This window comes from Neolamprologus multifasciatus, chromosome 2 (assembly GCF_963576455.1).
Source record: "Neolamprologus multifasciatus chromosome 2, fNeoMul1.2, whole genome shotgun sequence".
Taxonomy (NCBI): domain Eukaryota; kingdom Metazoa; phylum Chordata; class Actinopteri; order Cichliformes; family Cichlidae; genus Neolamprologus; species Neolamprologus multifasciatus.
Genome location: NC_140440.1, coordinates 19,711,177 through 19,725,518, shown reverse-complemented (window position 1 = coordinate 19,725,518; position 14,342 = coordinate 19,711,177). Strand labels below are relative to the sequence as shown.

The 14,342-nt window shown below is 44.2% G+C and overlaps 1 protein-coding gene across 2 annotated transcripts in view; it reads left to right on the top strand.

Moving 5' to 3' along the window:
- The window catches only part of gpc3 (glypican 3), a 176,150-nt gene that overhangs the window by 76,703 nt on the left and 85,105 nt on the right, over positions 1-14,342 (top strand). For both annotated transcript variants that reach the window (XM_085135794.1, XM_085135800.1), the window contains exon 3: positions 9,209-9,894. In XM_085135794.1, coding sequence (XP_084991920.1) covers positions 9,209-9,894 — 686 coding nt within the window. The remainder of the gene's footprint in view (positions 1-9,208; positions 9,895-14,342) is intronic.

Below are 14,342 nucleotides of genomic sequence, written 5' to 3'. Positions count from 1 at the left end.
CGTGAACTCTGTTGAGACTGCGTGTAAACCGAATTTGTCTCAGAGCAGGAGAATAAGCAGCGGCTTTCTGATTTTTAAATGAGCCTCTCAAAATGCTGTCTTAGCTCATTCACCTTCCTTTGTTTTTCCTGGCATCCGTTGTGGTCGTCACCACGATCTGGGGTTCCTCCAGTTTACACATGAAACAGCGATGCACTGATGCATGTCATCTGAAGTCTGGCTTTGTGAGGCGTCGTCTTCTTTGCTCTTTGACTTGTTGCTGCTCCCAAACATTTCTTTTGACATAGCTGCCTCCTTTTTTCTCAAAACTCTTTATCTTTCCTCTGAAAGCTATCTCAATTTTAGTGGAAGCTTCTCAGCGGATCTTTCAAACACTGTTGTTAAATCAGCATAAATCTGTAGCCTTTGGCTATTTCCCGCTGATATTTTCTCTGCACTTCCATGACCTCTGCGCACCCCACCCTCGACTGTGTATTTTAGCTGTGATACCTCCCACCTCGGTGACAACTATATCGATAAGCTGAGCTGCTGTTTCTGAGCTGCAGGGTCCAACATTTCCTTTCCTTCTTGCATGTGAAGACCTGCAAGAAGCCCAGCTTGTGCCTTTTCTTCCTCCACCACTTTTTTGTGCTAAATTGTTTCTGGTAAAAAGCTCCATATTTCCATGTCCTACATCAAAGTCTGTCAGCATGTTCCTTATCCTTGAGGCCACCCATCTTCTCTCAAAGGTGAGACTTTACACTCCTCCTGCAAAAAAAAAAAAAATGTTGCAGCCATTTTTCCCTCAAAGTTAATCATTGTTGGGCAATGAAACACACCTCACACTGATTCAGTGTTTTGAGTCACATCTGAACCCACGTTGACAAACCGGGAGAAGAAACACTGCACTCTGCGGCTCTGTAATGAAACTGTCATCGGTGTCCTTCAACCCACATGGCTTGAGGCAGTCAATTACAAACACAATCACACGCTAACACACGCACTCAAAGTCCATTTGATCTCATGACAAAGGATGGGTAAAGTCGTCTTCAGGCAGTCCTGACACTATAATAGTGGCATCATGCAAGGTGCATCATTATTTTCAGGGAGAATGTTCCACATATAGACGAGCCACAATTAATTATTAAAGTGGCAATGACCTGGCCTTTAATCTTTTATTAAATTCAGCTTGTAATAATTAAAAAAACCTCATCTCATTTGTTCACACACATGTCCGCGTACACAAAGGCATACAGAAGGTTAGAGTGGGACTTTATGATAGCTCGAGCAACAGGACTGTAAAGCGTCAGAGCCTCCAACACGTGTCAGGTTAAAACCTGACGTGTTTTAACTTTATTATTATTATTTTTAATCCACCGAAAGTTATTAGTCTGGGTTTTATAATTAAGGAAGCCTCCTCTCATGCAGCCTCACTATTTCCCCTCACACTGTGCACCCATCTGCTTCAGAACTTCAAAAACACTTGCTGCTTCTCCTCATAAGTTCTCTTCACTTCAGTCCGCTTCTCCTTTTATGTGTCATAAGCCCAACTTCAAAAAGAAAAGAAAAAGGGGATCACGAATCTCATCTTTTATTACTGCGAGCGCATCGTGAAATGGCAACGCAAATATTCCCTCTATAACATTTGTCTCTGTTTGAAAGTGAGCTGTTCAGCATTAAGCCGATGCATGGGCGTAATGCGGCGCAAGCATGAAAACTAGCATGAGGGTGAATGAGTAGGAGTGCATTCATCACGAACCACAGGATCTACTTAGAGATGCATATTGGATTAATAGAGCTCGGATGCTTAATTTGGAGTGGAGTGCTCGCGCTGCGTTAGTCGTGACCTCTCTCATCTTCGATCAGATGTGGACGGACGGGCTGCGGGCTTTTTATCTGCGGCCTTGAACGGCAGCCCCAGAGAGCAATAACGCCTATGGGTGTGTGTTGGGTTGTGTATGTGTGTCCTGTCTCTGCGTCTCGGTGTGTGCGCTGGAAATGAATCCATTATTGGAATAGCCTTTCACTCAAGTATCACTTTTCTGAGTGGTAGGATTCCTCGGGGTCCGATGTGTATTTTGTCTGCAAGGCGAGCGTTTGATTGGGGTGTCAGGTCTCTCTCACCCGTGGCTGAGTTTTGGCGAGAGGTGTGCGACGTGTCTCACAGCTCTGGCACTGCTTGACTCCAGATGCCTTTGAATGGAGCTTCAAAGCTCGCCTCGCTGAATGTTTCTCTCCACACGTTCTGGCACCATTCACTGAATCCCCTCCTCCTCCTCCTCCTCCTCCTCCTCCTCTACCTCCCCTCCAGCTCTCGGTCGTGTTTTTCCACTTCACTTTTGCCCTCGCGTCCTTCCCACCTCGCTGTGTCCTCTATTCTGCTGCACACCGTGTCCTCTGACAGCGCCTGTTTGCCAGTTAGAGATACAGCACGGCTCAACTTTGACCTCTGCATTGGAGGCCAGTGCCAGAGATCAATGGAGTCAATGGTGACAAGCAGAAATATGGAAGCAAGGGAGGAAAGAAAAACTGGCTGCTGGCGTATCTGTATCACCCAGGAACAGCAATTTTTATCTCTCTGTGTCTAATGCTTCCTGTTTTAGATTTTGATGGTATAAGAAGAAGTAATCGTGGATGTGGTTTATTGCTCTTGGATATGTTTTCCAGTCAATGAGATGATGCGTTTCTTATACTTGGATAGTTCTAATGATATTTGGCTGAGCTGTCAAAAAGGAGGCAGGCACAAAGCACACACAGATGCTACTTTTATTGCAGATTTTTTTTATGGCATTGGCCCCACTTCTGAAGGTGAAAAACAGTCTGTGCCCCACGACCCACGTTTAAAAAAAACAACCCACGATGAATGGAGAAAAAAACGCTCCAAATTGAATTCGAATCACATTTCACGTTTTAACCGTTGTCGTCTGCACCCATCAGCCGCAGCTTTATTCCCCAGCAGTGGCACCTGTTGGGGAATAAAGCCAACAGGTATGATAAACTGAGTGGGAATATACACTCATCTTATTCCTTCACAACTGCTTCCTTTTTGTAGCTGTCACAGTAAGTAAATAGTTTTCCACTAATTATCCCAAAGCCGCTTTAGATATTTGTCCTTTTTTGCAATAAAGTTGATATTCTTAGCAAATTAACCAGAGCTTAAATGGAACTTGGTAAGTGTGGAAAAAATCTTTTGCATTAAAAATTATTAAAATATTTTGTGCTCTGAGCTCCAGTGAATCAGTTTTCTTTGTTGTTGTGCTGTTTGATGAGCAGACCTCTGCTGCTCCTTGTGAATTCATGCAATTGCATTTTACAATGTATTAAAAAACTGTGGCTGCCATATATCACCATGGCTGCTTTCCAACTCTCAGCCAACCAGGTAAAAATAAAGTCTGATACTTGCCAGCTTATTTTCAAACCAGTGACTTCTATGCCTGACCTAGCTTGGTGGTTCTCAAACTGTGAGACCTGTTTAATAGAGGACAAAGTCTTTGCAGGTGGGCGTGGAGAAAAATACTGAATGTACACTAAGTAAGCAAACATGGCTGGTAATTATGAACAAAAATTTGGGGATGTAGAGTCTATGCATATCATATATGTACATAAACATCAAGCTTTACATTTCTTCATGCTTGTGAATGTTTTCATTCTTCATTGTGCTCATCATCTGAACTCTATTAGCGTAGCTTGGCATGCTTAACAGTTTAAAGTGATTATTGTTTATCTTATACTGAGCCACTGTGAAGCCCCTGCAGTTCCTCTGTCTGAAACAAGCCAGTATGGCTCTCCTGCCTTTTAGCCATCTTCTTTCTTATTGTCAGCCCCTTGCAAATACACATGTTGCTATAAACTGAATGCTATAAACAGTCTGCATCCTGTGCTGTGATGTGGATACATCAATGGAAAGTACAGTATGTAGGGCCCAAACAGAGTTGGCCCTGCTGTATGGTGGAAAACTTCATTTCACCTATTCATACAATGTCACCTTCAGCTTTTCAAACCACCCACCCTGTGAGAGGCACATGGACCTGTTTTCTCTAGTGGCTCATACCCAGTGTTACATTGCAGCAGAAGGACGGCACACAAAGATGAGCTATGCAGTCTGCCCCAACTGTGACAGCAGCAGCAGAAGCTTGGAAGTCAATATTTGGTATGACCACCTTTATTCTTCAACACAGCCTGAGCTCTCTTAGCTTTCTTTCGCCCTGTCTGAGTTTTCGTGTATTTTGTATTTTGCTTGAGTTCAGCAGTAAAGCTGCTGTTTAGTTCAAATCCTGTTCTGTGTGTCCTAACCTGCCTGGCCCACAGCACCACATGTGTAATTTTAATTTTGAAATAGTCGTCAGTATGAATGGAGGAAGTCAGGAGAGAGGTCTGTAAAACACAGCAGAGGCTCTGTCATGGTTTGGCCTGCACTTCTGCACTGATCTTGTCAAAATTGATAGAATTATGAACACAGAAAAGTAACGCCAGATTTTGATCGACCATGTTATAAAATCTGGAAAGCATCAGATTGGCAACGGCTTCATTTTTCGGCATGGTAATGAGCCCAAACTCACTGACAATGCAATAAGTGTAATCCTGGAACGCTATCAGTCAGTCAAAAAGGAGCCAACATCTGAAGAAAAACTTGGAAAGAGCTTCAGAAAGCCTGGAGAACTATTGCTGGCTGAAGCACGGGCTCCTCAAATAAATAACAAAAAAGAAATGAGATTTTACTGAAATAGAAATATTTGAGAACTATTTTTTAATTAATGCATCAAATTGTGAAAAATATCTTTTAACTGTCTCAGAACTTTAGAAGTAAAGTTCTGTTTGTGTGTTTTTATCCAGCGCAGCTTGGGTCTGCTACCTAGATTTTAACCTTCAATTAATGTAGAACAGATAACGAGTCTTGTTGGACTTGAAGATTATCCTGAAATAATAAACCACATTTTCAAAAAATATACACAGAAGTAAAAGTGCTGTATATTTTTTTCAATGGATCCGAGTGGACTGTATGAGTTTTTAGAGACCCCCCCCCCCCCCCCAAAACAACCCTCTCGAGTTGTTTTCTTATTAGAAGCAGACTACGAGTAATAAAAGCAGCGTATGAATTTTGTTTATTTTACTGCTTAGCTGGGAGGAAACATTAGCTGGATGCTCACAGGGCAGCAGTTAAATGAACATAAAGAAAAATCTGTTAGCGTGTGTGTGTATGAGTGTCCTTACACCTGACTTACACCTGACTTACACCTCGCGATCCCATCATGGTCCGCCAAATGTTCGCCCTCGCTGTCACCACCTGGCTGCTGCTGAGTGCTCTGATTGCATTGTGCGCGGCTGCGTGTGGGCATGTGTGTGTTTGTGTGATCGACGAGATGCTCCCTAACAGATGGAGTAACCTAATACACCTCTCATTTCTACCCCGCTGTCCATTGGCCCTCATGGTCTGCTGGTGATGTTATCAAGGCCTTACCAGCATCCTGCCTGCTTTGTTCCTGGAATCAGCCGGCCCCGCCCTGCTCTGCCTCACTGCCGCCGTCCCGTAAAGCCCCGAGCAGATGCAAACATACAACAATCCCGCAAGGGGGGAAAAAAGGGCTGTCAGGTGGAGCGGGTCTCAGGTTACCTGAGTGCAGAGTGCTCTGAGTGAAACGTGCCTGGAAAATGCAGCGCACTGTTTACAGTCAGTGAACAGATGCTGCTTTGTTGTAGCTCATAAAATCACGACTGAACGTCAACGCTGCTGGGAGGTGTCTGTTAAAGTCAGCCCGCGCACGTGCTTGGTGCACCCACAGACACATGATAAGACAGTTGGATCATCACCGGCCCCCTTTAGAAGCCCAATCACCTTACATCAAAAGTGACACCGTGGCACCCCCGCCAGTCCTCTGTCTGCGTCCCGGACAGGTACTGCTTTGTTAACGGGACCAGGTGGCAGCGACTCCTCCATCCGTCTCCATGGCATCTAGAGGTGAAACTCCATCAGCCAAATGGATTAGTCTCATTGGCTGGGTAATTTATTGATGTTTTCCTCTCAGGGGATAATGGGTGTATGGGCCGCTGATTGATGAGGCAGCACGTTGCATGTCTTTGCCTTCGCAGCGTGTCAACCACAGGCAACGGTCAGCCAAGCCTGGTACGTTATGAGCCGCAGATTTATGTACTTATACGTAACGTGGAGACTGATGGGCTCCTGAACATCAAATATGCTTATTTGACAGGCCCTTTGTAGATTACAGGAGCGCCTGTTTTATGTCAGAGCTGCAGTCACTTAAAGGCTTTAGATGTCAGAATGAATTTACCTCATTGTGCCGCAGATGTATCAGACTTATTTTACTAATAACATGAAAAGTGTGATACTTGATCGCTGCTTAATTTGTGATTAATGGCTTGAAATGCACAGAAACCAGATATTATGAGAAATTCGCATAGTAGAGGTTTACTGGACCGCATTTAGTCAATCCGACATGAGCATTTCAAGGCCCGAGAAAGATGAGATGCCCAGATGCCTTGGAGTAAACAGGTGGTCTGTCAGTAAAAGGCCTTCAGTCTCAGGAGAAACAGCTTTCCAGAAACCAGCAGCCTTCTGCCTCCATCCCTGACGCTCACAAAATGAATGTTACTGCTAAGCATGACCTAATATGCTGCTCTGGGCTCCTGCTCTTGTAATGCGTGCTCTTGACCTCGTACACTTGTATCCGGCGTGTCACAGGTCCCCGACATACGGCCCCATTCCCCTCCATTAAAGGATACCTGATCCCGTCCAGGCTTTCACCGCTGAAAGAACGTGAGGAGCATTTGCAGGAAATGGGCTCGCAATGGTTCACGCTATGACCCCAGCTACTCAGAGCCATTGAATTGCATTTATGAAGAGCCCTCTAGTATTTCTCTTTACCATCGCAAAGTGGCTCTCCTCTTTACGGCATGAGAGATGCTACAGATAGCGGCTGAATTTTAGGGTTTGATGTGGGTGGATTTTTTTTAGAAACCGCTTTGTGAGCTGGATACATTTCCTCACTGCCTCCACTTTTCAATCGATAACCAAATATCTGCTTGTTGAAAACTTTCTGTGCTCATCTGCGAGTTCTGTGTGTGACCGTGTGTGTGTGTGTGTGGGTCTGTTTTCCCTCCTTTCAGTCTGTCTCCTTGTCTCAGCTGGCAATCTGCACATCTGCTTCTTCACTGATCACAGAGGGAAGTGCTTCACAGACACAGCAGGACAGCCGTAGAGTGAAAAACCAAACAGATGTGCGCTGCTCCTGAACATCCTCCAATGCTTTTCTTAACCTTTAGGCAGCCAGTGACTGTTCTGCTGAGCAAGCAGGCTGCTTACATACACATTAGAACCTAAAGCTGCAGTTTACTCCAGCCTATGATAAAGTTTGCTTAAACAGGTTCAGTATTTTATTAACTAAAGCTGGCTAATTACAGGGTCGTTACTTCACAGGATTCTCTTTAGCCAGTTAATTTTCCCCGTACAAAGGCAAATACCTTGTGCCGCAATGAGCACAATAAACCGGGACCAGAAAGATTAAAATGATTCAGCAGCAATTCAACAACACAAAAAGGTGGATTTAGTGTCAAATTATTAATAATAATATGCTCTGATCTGCCTGCTAGTGTGCAGTTTGCAGTTCGGTTGCCATAAAAGGACAAATAATTGCGCTGCAGACATTCGCTCGTGCTAGCAAGTAAACCACCATCTGGGTGTGCTATATTTGTTTATCCTTTGATCTGAGACTTTAACAGAAAATCAATTTCTTCTTGTTTTTTTCTTCAAAATAAGTTTCTGTAAATTAATAAATTGGAATCGCTGAGCCTCAAAATGAGTTGAAACATTTGCAGCTCATATCAGTGTGTCTTCACCTCACTTCACACCATAAATAGCAAAACTTGATCACTTCAGGCCTGCTTGCATTTATGCATTAGCTGCTGTGTTTCGAGTCCTACTAAACATGGGAAGAAGAAATTGCACTCGTTTCTAAGGTTTTACATATCGGATGATAATAAAAATCTTAAAACGAGATAAATATAACCTCAGATGAACAAAAACACTGTGAATGTTTAATTTGAGGAACAAATGTGTTTATTCCTCTGTGAGAGTTTACTTAGTTTAAAGAATTCATTTCAATCATAGTGAAACATCTCATATATATGTAGTTATATCCTCATGTGGATTTCTTTACGCATACACAGAAAGTCACATTATGTCCTAAAAACAGAGGAGTTAAATTGTTTCTCAACGCCAAAGCTCCACATAGGCTTCACTGACCTCAGAGAGGCATGAAGAAAAACAAATTAAACTATCCAAGGAGGGAAAAACGAATAACAAAGATGAAATGGCTATTTGTTGTAGCACATAAACCAATAACTTCCTCTAATGTTCCCTAAACCACTGTTTTTCCTCTGCTCCTCACAAAGCATTTGCGGCAGTCACTCCCAACAAAGTGATGTAGTGGACTAGCCGTGGTATAAATGGGATTTCGGGATCTCACGCTATTCTCCCGTCCAAAGCTTCATTTCACTGAGTCCCGGCTCCCCTGCTAAGTTCAGTAATGGAGCTTTAAATCCCCTCTGTTGTCGGGTCCTCACTCATTTTGCAACTGGGTCGATGATGGAGCTCCCGCTTCTTGTGCCACCTTGTTGATAAGACTTCACTTTGTGCCTTGAAACGCCACTGATTATTTTCTCTTCTCACAGTGGCCCCTGCTCCACTCCCTCCTGCAGGTTTTGAATGCTTTTCTCCTCACAGACATCCTTACGGCCATGCCTCTCACACTTGACTAATATATTGACATTATTGGTGTCTTTTTACGATTCTGTGAGCTTTTTACAGACCGTTGCTTTGTACTGTGGAAAGGTCAAAGCCAGAATCTCACTGTTTATCTATTGGAGAAGCTCATTTGAAGCCATCACCCGTTACTGTAATAACACGCATGTGTTTGTGCTTTTCCTCAGAGTGTGTGTTTGTGCACATTAGAGGAAAACAACAAATGGAGAAAAAGTGGGAAAAAGGGAACGCGAGGCTGCGCGTGGGAAGTTTTCCCTGGCTTTGATCGTTAAGGATAGGATCTTTGTTTGGGGGAAAGCTTCTGTTTGAGTGTTTCATGTTTTTGAGTTAAGCTGATGCCTGTTTGCTGAGAACTTTGAGGTAATTGTAGTGATTATTAAGGCGTCACTGAATGAAATTTTTGAGCTTTCAGAAGATGGCCTGACTGTCACCCTGTCTCACTCTTTCTTGCAGAGGCCTTTGACCTGGTGCTGCGCCACGGACGTAACTCCACCCTGACGATGCTGAAGTCAGAGTTCCCGACTCTTGCGAGCGGTGCCCAGAGCTCTGTGGGGCAGCTGTTCCTGGACATGTCGCTTTACATCCTTGGCTCGGACTCCACAGTTGACCACATGGTGGCGGTGCTCTACGGCCGCCTCTTTCCGCTCACGTACCGCCGCCTGCTGGGAGGCAGTGGCACCCCAGTGTCCGAGGAGTGTGTAAGAGGAGCTTGGAAGGACTCGGGAGCGTTTGGCCCTTATCCTAAACTGATGATGACTCGACTCTCTCGCTCCCTCCTGGCCACGCGAGTCTTCCTGCAGGCGCTGAACCTGGGCATCGAGGTTGTCAACACCACAGACCATCTGCGGCCCGGCCGAGAGTGCAGCCGGTCCCTGCTGAGGCTGTGGTACTGCCCACACTGCCAGGGCATGCTGGGGCCGCTGGCCTGCAGAGGCTTCTGTCAAGCAGTGATGCACAACTGCCTGGGGGGAGCTGCAGAAGTGCAGCCTCATTGGAGGAGCTATATAGATGGACTGGGGAAGTTGGCTGGTGCCATGAGGGGAGAGCAGGATATGGAGGCTGTTGTTCTTAGACTGCCCACAATGATTAAACTGGCTCTCAAACACGCTGTGAATACCCGCAGCCACCTGAACACCCTGGTGAGTCCCGTACACTAACACACGTACTGTAAGATGTGCTTTTAAACTGAAGAGGAATAAATCCAGAGCGATGTCACAACTTGGACCTGCTTTATGGTCATCAAATGTGATTTGATCTTGGTATTTATCATCCCTCTGCAAATGCAATGTTACTTTCTCCGTCTGCATTTGTTTGTATTCCCAATAAAACTTTCCTCGAGTCATCACTCCAATATGAAATATGCTGCAGGCCTGGTAAAAACCACCCACAGGGCCTTTTATTTATTTTTTCGCTTGTTGGTTTAGCTTTCCAGCCCCGCATGCTGCTGCCTATTTAAATGTTAAAGGTCTGCAGTACGGGGGCTCTGTTGTTGAAGTTGCAACCTGCTAGAAGTCTGGACTTTCAGTCTGAAACCCTACCAGAAAGGTCCCGGCAGCTTACAATACTTGCTGCTTTGAACACTACGAGATGAGATGTTGCTAATCAAGGCGGCAATCATCTCATTTTGATCTCAGCAGGTTGGAAGAGAACACAGCTACAAATGTCACCTCAGTTGTGGCCATGAGACGAAAACACTTGATAAACTTGTTTATCTGGATTTTCAGTTTTGAGATGATTTGAATAAATTTCTCTGAATGTTGTTTATTTGCTTGTTTTCTGGCCTATAGCGCATAATCACTGCAGTCCTTCTCTCACTGAGCCGACCCACTTTCCTTCTGCGCACATTAAAAGACTGCAAATGATTCATTTATATTATTCTATAGTGTTTTAATTTTACCTGAACTCTTGGTATACCTATGGCAGTAATGTAAGAGTCTACATATTTTTTTCACCTTTGATTTCACTAAATCTCTAATCGTGCGAGCAGAGATTTGGTGACACCTCCCGCTGTAGTATCACACTGATAGTATGTATGCTTGTAACCACATTAGACCTGCTGAGTCACATCCTTTTTCAGCGTTCGGTGCTGAAGAAGACAGGCTGAGACATTTCCCTCTGCCTCAGACAGCAGGCTGCAACACATTACTTCTCCACATCCAAAGCAAAAATGCACTTTGGGTGGAACTGCATTAAAAGGAGAAGCAACAAGCAGGCAAGAGAGGGATGAAGACTAGCACGTATCAGACAGATGCTCCCAGCACGTCTCTCTGAAACTTGTCTCTCACTTCTCAGCAGCAGTGACCTGTTATGTGTGGCGTTAACTGCAATAAAACCGTCAAGTTGGTTCTTAGCCCACATGCGAAGTCAGACAGAACTGCTTATGAAATATGAAAGGCCCTTTCTGCTGGGGTTACAGAGCTGGATGTGCTTTTTCTCCTGGAGATCTGCTGAACTTTTCACTCTCACACCCTGAATCCCCACAGTGACCAGGTTTTCACTCGGAACCCATCATTTATTAACGCACAGGTTGACCTCACTTACTCTGCAGTGTGAGGGTGTGGCTGCATCTATGAATCACTGACTTGTGGGGGAAAGCTCACTTTCTTCTGTGTGTGTGTGTTTGAGATGGAGTTTTAAAAAAAAACTGGTCTGTGGTACTTAAGACTCCAATTCAAATCATCATGACGTTACATTGTGTTTATGAGTCTGTGTCCTGTATATGAGGCAGAACGGGGCTGCTGTGACAGTGTATTCACCGACTCAATGAAAAAGTGTGTGTGTGTGTGTGTGTGTGTGTGTGTGTGTGTGTGTGTGTGTGTGTGTGTGTGTGTGTGTGTGAGAGGCAGAGGATGTGAACGTCATCTCGCTCCTTTCTTAGTGTCACAGAAGGGACAGAGGTATTGTCTCTCTCAGGGCTAATTGTGTCACACTAAAGAGCCTCACCCAGAGTTAAACACCTGAATGAAGGACCACTAACTACAGTGGTGTCAGGGATTTTTCACCTGTATAGAGCTTAAAATTAACTGACTTTAAGCATAGCATGGTTGTTGGTGCCAGAAACAGCTGATCCACTGGGTTTTTTCTTGCACTACCATCTCTAGGGCTTACAGAGAATGATCTGAAACAGAGAAAACATTAGCAGAGCAGCAGATCTCTGGGTGAAAGTTTTTCATGCAGAAGTCAGAGGAGAATGGCCAGATTGCTTCAAGCTGAGAGGAAGGCAACAGTAGCTGAGTTACCACCTTGTTTGTAGGCTCTTCTACATACTACCAAGGTGTGCAGAAGAGCATCTCTGAACACACAAAACACTGAACCTTGAATGAGAAGAAGACCAAACTGGGTGTCAACTAAGAACAGGAAACTGAGGCTACCATTCACACAGGCTCATCAAAATTGGGCAATAAAAGTCTGATGAGTCTCGATTTCTGTTGCTACATCCGGGTGGTAGGGTCAAACTTTGGCATAAAACATAAAAGGATGGATCTATCCTGCCTTTTATCAGCAGTTCAGCCTTCTCCTGGTGGTTTAATAGCCCAGGCGATATTTTCTTGGCATACTTCAGCTGCCTTAGTATCAGTTAAGCACCATTAAAATACCTCATTCTTCCTGATTATTGTTGCTGACCTCGTCCATCCTTTTATGACCTCAGTGTACCCATCTTCTGATGGGCCTATGCACCATATCACAAAACTCACAATCCCAAACTGGTTTCTTGAACATGGAAATGAGCCCTATGGTGGAAAAAGCTCCTTCCCAACAAACCAACAAACAGCTTTATAGTTTATCCTGTTTGGTAACATGTAGAACATCAGCTATAAGAAGAATGATAAGAAAGTTGCATTATTTTAAATGAGAAGAATATACAGAATTGCAGGCAGGTGACAAACATGGTGACACCCAGAGACAGCTGTGGCTGCAGGGACTGGTTTCATGTTGTCTAACCCGCTGTGCGGTTCTTTTTAAAATCTTGATGGAATTTCTTTAAGGTAGTTAAAGATGACCGTTTTGTGGTCATTACACTAACCTTTTTATTGTCACCCCACAAAACAAAAACAAATGCATGCACTATTTGTTTAATTACAAATTTTGCCACAAGATCATGAGGTGACAGCAATTTAAAAGGTTGAAAGTAAAGCGTGGACATAAAGCGTGGATGTAAACGGCAACATGATTGTTTGGATGGATTTTCAGATATGATGTAACTTTGAAGCCCAGTTTTCACTATAAATGAAACAGATGGAAAAATTTTAATTTTCATAAATGTTTCTTCGTCATGGAAACTAAATCTGTTGGCAGAGCTGTCAAAAAGTAACCTGAATTAAATGGTGACTTGTTGGGGATACATTGATTGTCCACCACAGCCTATCAAAATCATTTGCAGGGATACCAAACAGGAAGTGAGTTCATATCACAGTAATGCTTTGATCTGTGGGTCATGGATTTGGCCGCTTCATTTACAGAGGAAATATTTACGTTATGTGGCGATTATTTGGCAGTGCAGTAATCATTTTGCCTAAAATAGCGCAGATGAATCCTCAGACCAATTTTCAGACCAATTCTCACCAAAGTTATCAGATTGATTTTAGATGTTTATACAGCATGTGTCTGTTACAGCCAGTTGAAATCAACACCAGATGGCCTAACAGGAAGTTTTTCAAATGCTGGCACCAAACTTGGAGCATGGACTCTGCACTCTTACTGGGGTTCTCCCAAACATTTCACCATCTTATCATGGTGGGGGGTTATGGCAGCTTACAGCCATGTTTTTAACATGATCAAATAAAACTCGCTGCAGCTGCGTTATCAAATAACTTTGATTTCTAATCTTTAAAAAAAATCACAGCCGTGGTGATTTTTTCACCTAAAAGGAACCCTTAAGTAATATTCTCGTGATACAATATTTTGTACAACAGCCTAATGGATCTACCGTGCCTTGTTTTGGGGTTTCATGTGATTCTACATGTGGTGTAGTTGTCGTAGCGATCTCGCACTTAACCTTCCCGCCAGTCAGAGTGCAGACCCCTGTTACTAAGGGCGACAGACGGATCGACCCTATCTGAGTAAGAGAGTCCTCAAGGTGCGAGAGAGACATCTCTTCTCCGCTCTGCGGGCTTGAAACATGTAACTCTGCTGGCGAGATGACCACTCATCGTCCGCCAGCCCACTCCTTGGCATGTTAACATTCATTTCCTCCAACTCCAGCGTGAATCAGCCAATGTTCAGAGAGACGGAGAGGGCAGCCAAGAGCCCTGCAGCTCCAATCTATTCCCCTGTCAACTTCCCACCCCTCTCCTGGAGTTTGATGTCATCCACCTCCGTCTCTACATCTCATACTCAACATCCCCCCCCCCATTTATTTCTTTTCCTCTCTTTTTTTTTACGCACTGCTGTGAAAGAAGATGCATGATTTATGAAGCTCTATTTTTACCAGTTACCGAGGAGAAAGAAAGGAGAGAAAGAGGGGACAAAGACAGGGAGAGATGAAAGAATAGAGGGGGGAAGTGTGTGAAGAGCAAGCCCAAGGGGAAGGAGGACAGGAGAGTGTGGAGGAGACATCCATCACCCCTCGACCCCTCGGCTGAAAATG